Source organism: Atta colombica, unplaced genomic scaffold, assembly GCF_001594045.1.
Source record: "Atta colombica isolate Treedump-2 unplaced genomic scaffold, Acol1.0 scaffold121, whole genome shotgun sequence".
In the NCBI taxonomy this organism is placed as follows: domain Eukaryota; kingdom Metazoa; phylum Arthropoda; class Insecta; order Hymenoptera; family Formicidae; genus Atta; species Atta colombica.
Window position 1 is genome coordinate 72610 of NW_017259208.1, and position 1581 is coordinate 74190.

Consider the following 1581-nt stretch of genomic DNA (forward strand, 5'->3'; position numbering starts at 1 on the left):
ACAACACATACCTCAACATATACTATGTATTTTCTTATAAGGAACAATATGCTTGAAAGTAGAGTTTTTTAATCAATTTATTAATGAAGTCATATTAATGAAATATGTATTGTTTTTAAGATATTCTGGAAACAATAATGGTTTAAGTTACTGTTTAACTTTATGTTCTTTGTTGCAGAGGTTATACAGAAATAGTTCGTTTATTACTAGAAAATGGTGCAGACCCGAATCAGCGTGACTGTATAGGAAACACGCCGTTGCATCTAGCTACGGTTAACAGCAAACTATCAGTAGTGACACTGCTCTTAACAGCTGGTACTGACGTTCTTGCATTAGATTCATATGGTTATAATCCATTGCAACTAGCGAAAACGAAATTAAGAATGTTACAAAGAAACTGTAATAATGAGGATATGCTTGAGATCAAGGAAGAGATGCATAATGTGATTAATATGTTGATGGCATATCTGCAAAAGCAAAAGAATATGCGAGAACAGGTAGAAACGTTGAGCAATTTTTGCTCACGTCTTTCCTTATCTAATACCTCAGATCAAGTTCAGGATAATGTTAAAGATTTACTGGCAAACATAAATGCTCTTAGTATAACTGATTAATCACAAAGATATGCTATTGTAATATTATACATTCATATAAAGTTTAGTAACATTTTTATTAAAAACTTAAAAAAATATATGTGTCTTTGTATATTATGCTTTTATGTGTGTCCATGCAAACTAGACCGCATTTTATTCATAAATGTAATCAGTTTTTTATATTTTGCAAAGATTTAATTTTTTTATCGTCATACTTTTTTAGAAAAAATCATTTGAGAATTTGGTTAACTCTAAAATATGATTGATTTTTAATTTAATGTATGGTCTAAAAACATTATTACTATTATGATACTTGTAATTACATAATTACATATGTGATAAGATAGGCTTAGGCTTCTCTCTCTTTCTCTCTCTCTTTCTCTCTCTCTCTCTCTCTCTTTCTCTCTGCAGATTGAATACCCATGAATTAGACATAATTAATAATTAATAGAGTGGACAAAAATGATTAGTTTTTGTATTTTGCGATTGTTTTATATAGTAGCAATAAAAAAATATAAAAAATTATGAATTGTAAATAATTCAAGAGGGCTCAATTGAGTGACCGAAACGTATAATATATATTTGATTTTTTTTTTTAATTAATTACAGATTATTATATACTTTTTGTTGGAATTTTCATATTTTAAAAAATTTTGTATATTTGACTCTTATATGTCCTGTAAATTCTTATTGATTATGAATTTAAAGGGTCAAATATAAAAAATAATATTCTAATTCTAATATTGCACTTAATATTTTTTAATTATTAAAATTTAATAACTTGAACATATGACATAATTCTAACGAGAGAGAGAGAGAGAGAGAGAGAGAGAGAGAGAGAGAGATTGGATTTTTAAAATATTAAAGCTAGAAGCTGTATATAAAATTGTCTTGTGCAATAAGTATTGAATATTTTTTTATATGCTTATGTGCTTGCGACTAGTGAAAGAAAAATTAATAATTTAAATAATATGTATCTATATTATAG

The 1581-nt window shown here is 26.6% G+C and overlaps 1 protein-coding gene across 2 annotated transcripts in view; it reads left to right on the forward strand.

Annotated features, from left to right (window-relative positions):
* Positions 1-1581, forward strand: part of LOC108694647 (ankyrin repeat domain-containing protein 54) — a 3854-nt gene that overhangs the window by 1393 nt on the left and 880 nt on the right. Inside the window, exon 4 of one of the 2 annotated variants that reach the window (XM_018204252.1) lies at positions 179-497. In XM_018204252.1, the coding sequence (XP_018059741.1) occupies positions 179-497 (319 nt within the window). Of the gene's footprint in view, positions 1-178; positions 615-1581 lie in introns of those variants that run through there. The other variant, XM_018204251.1, reaches the window with a different exon arrangement.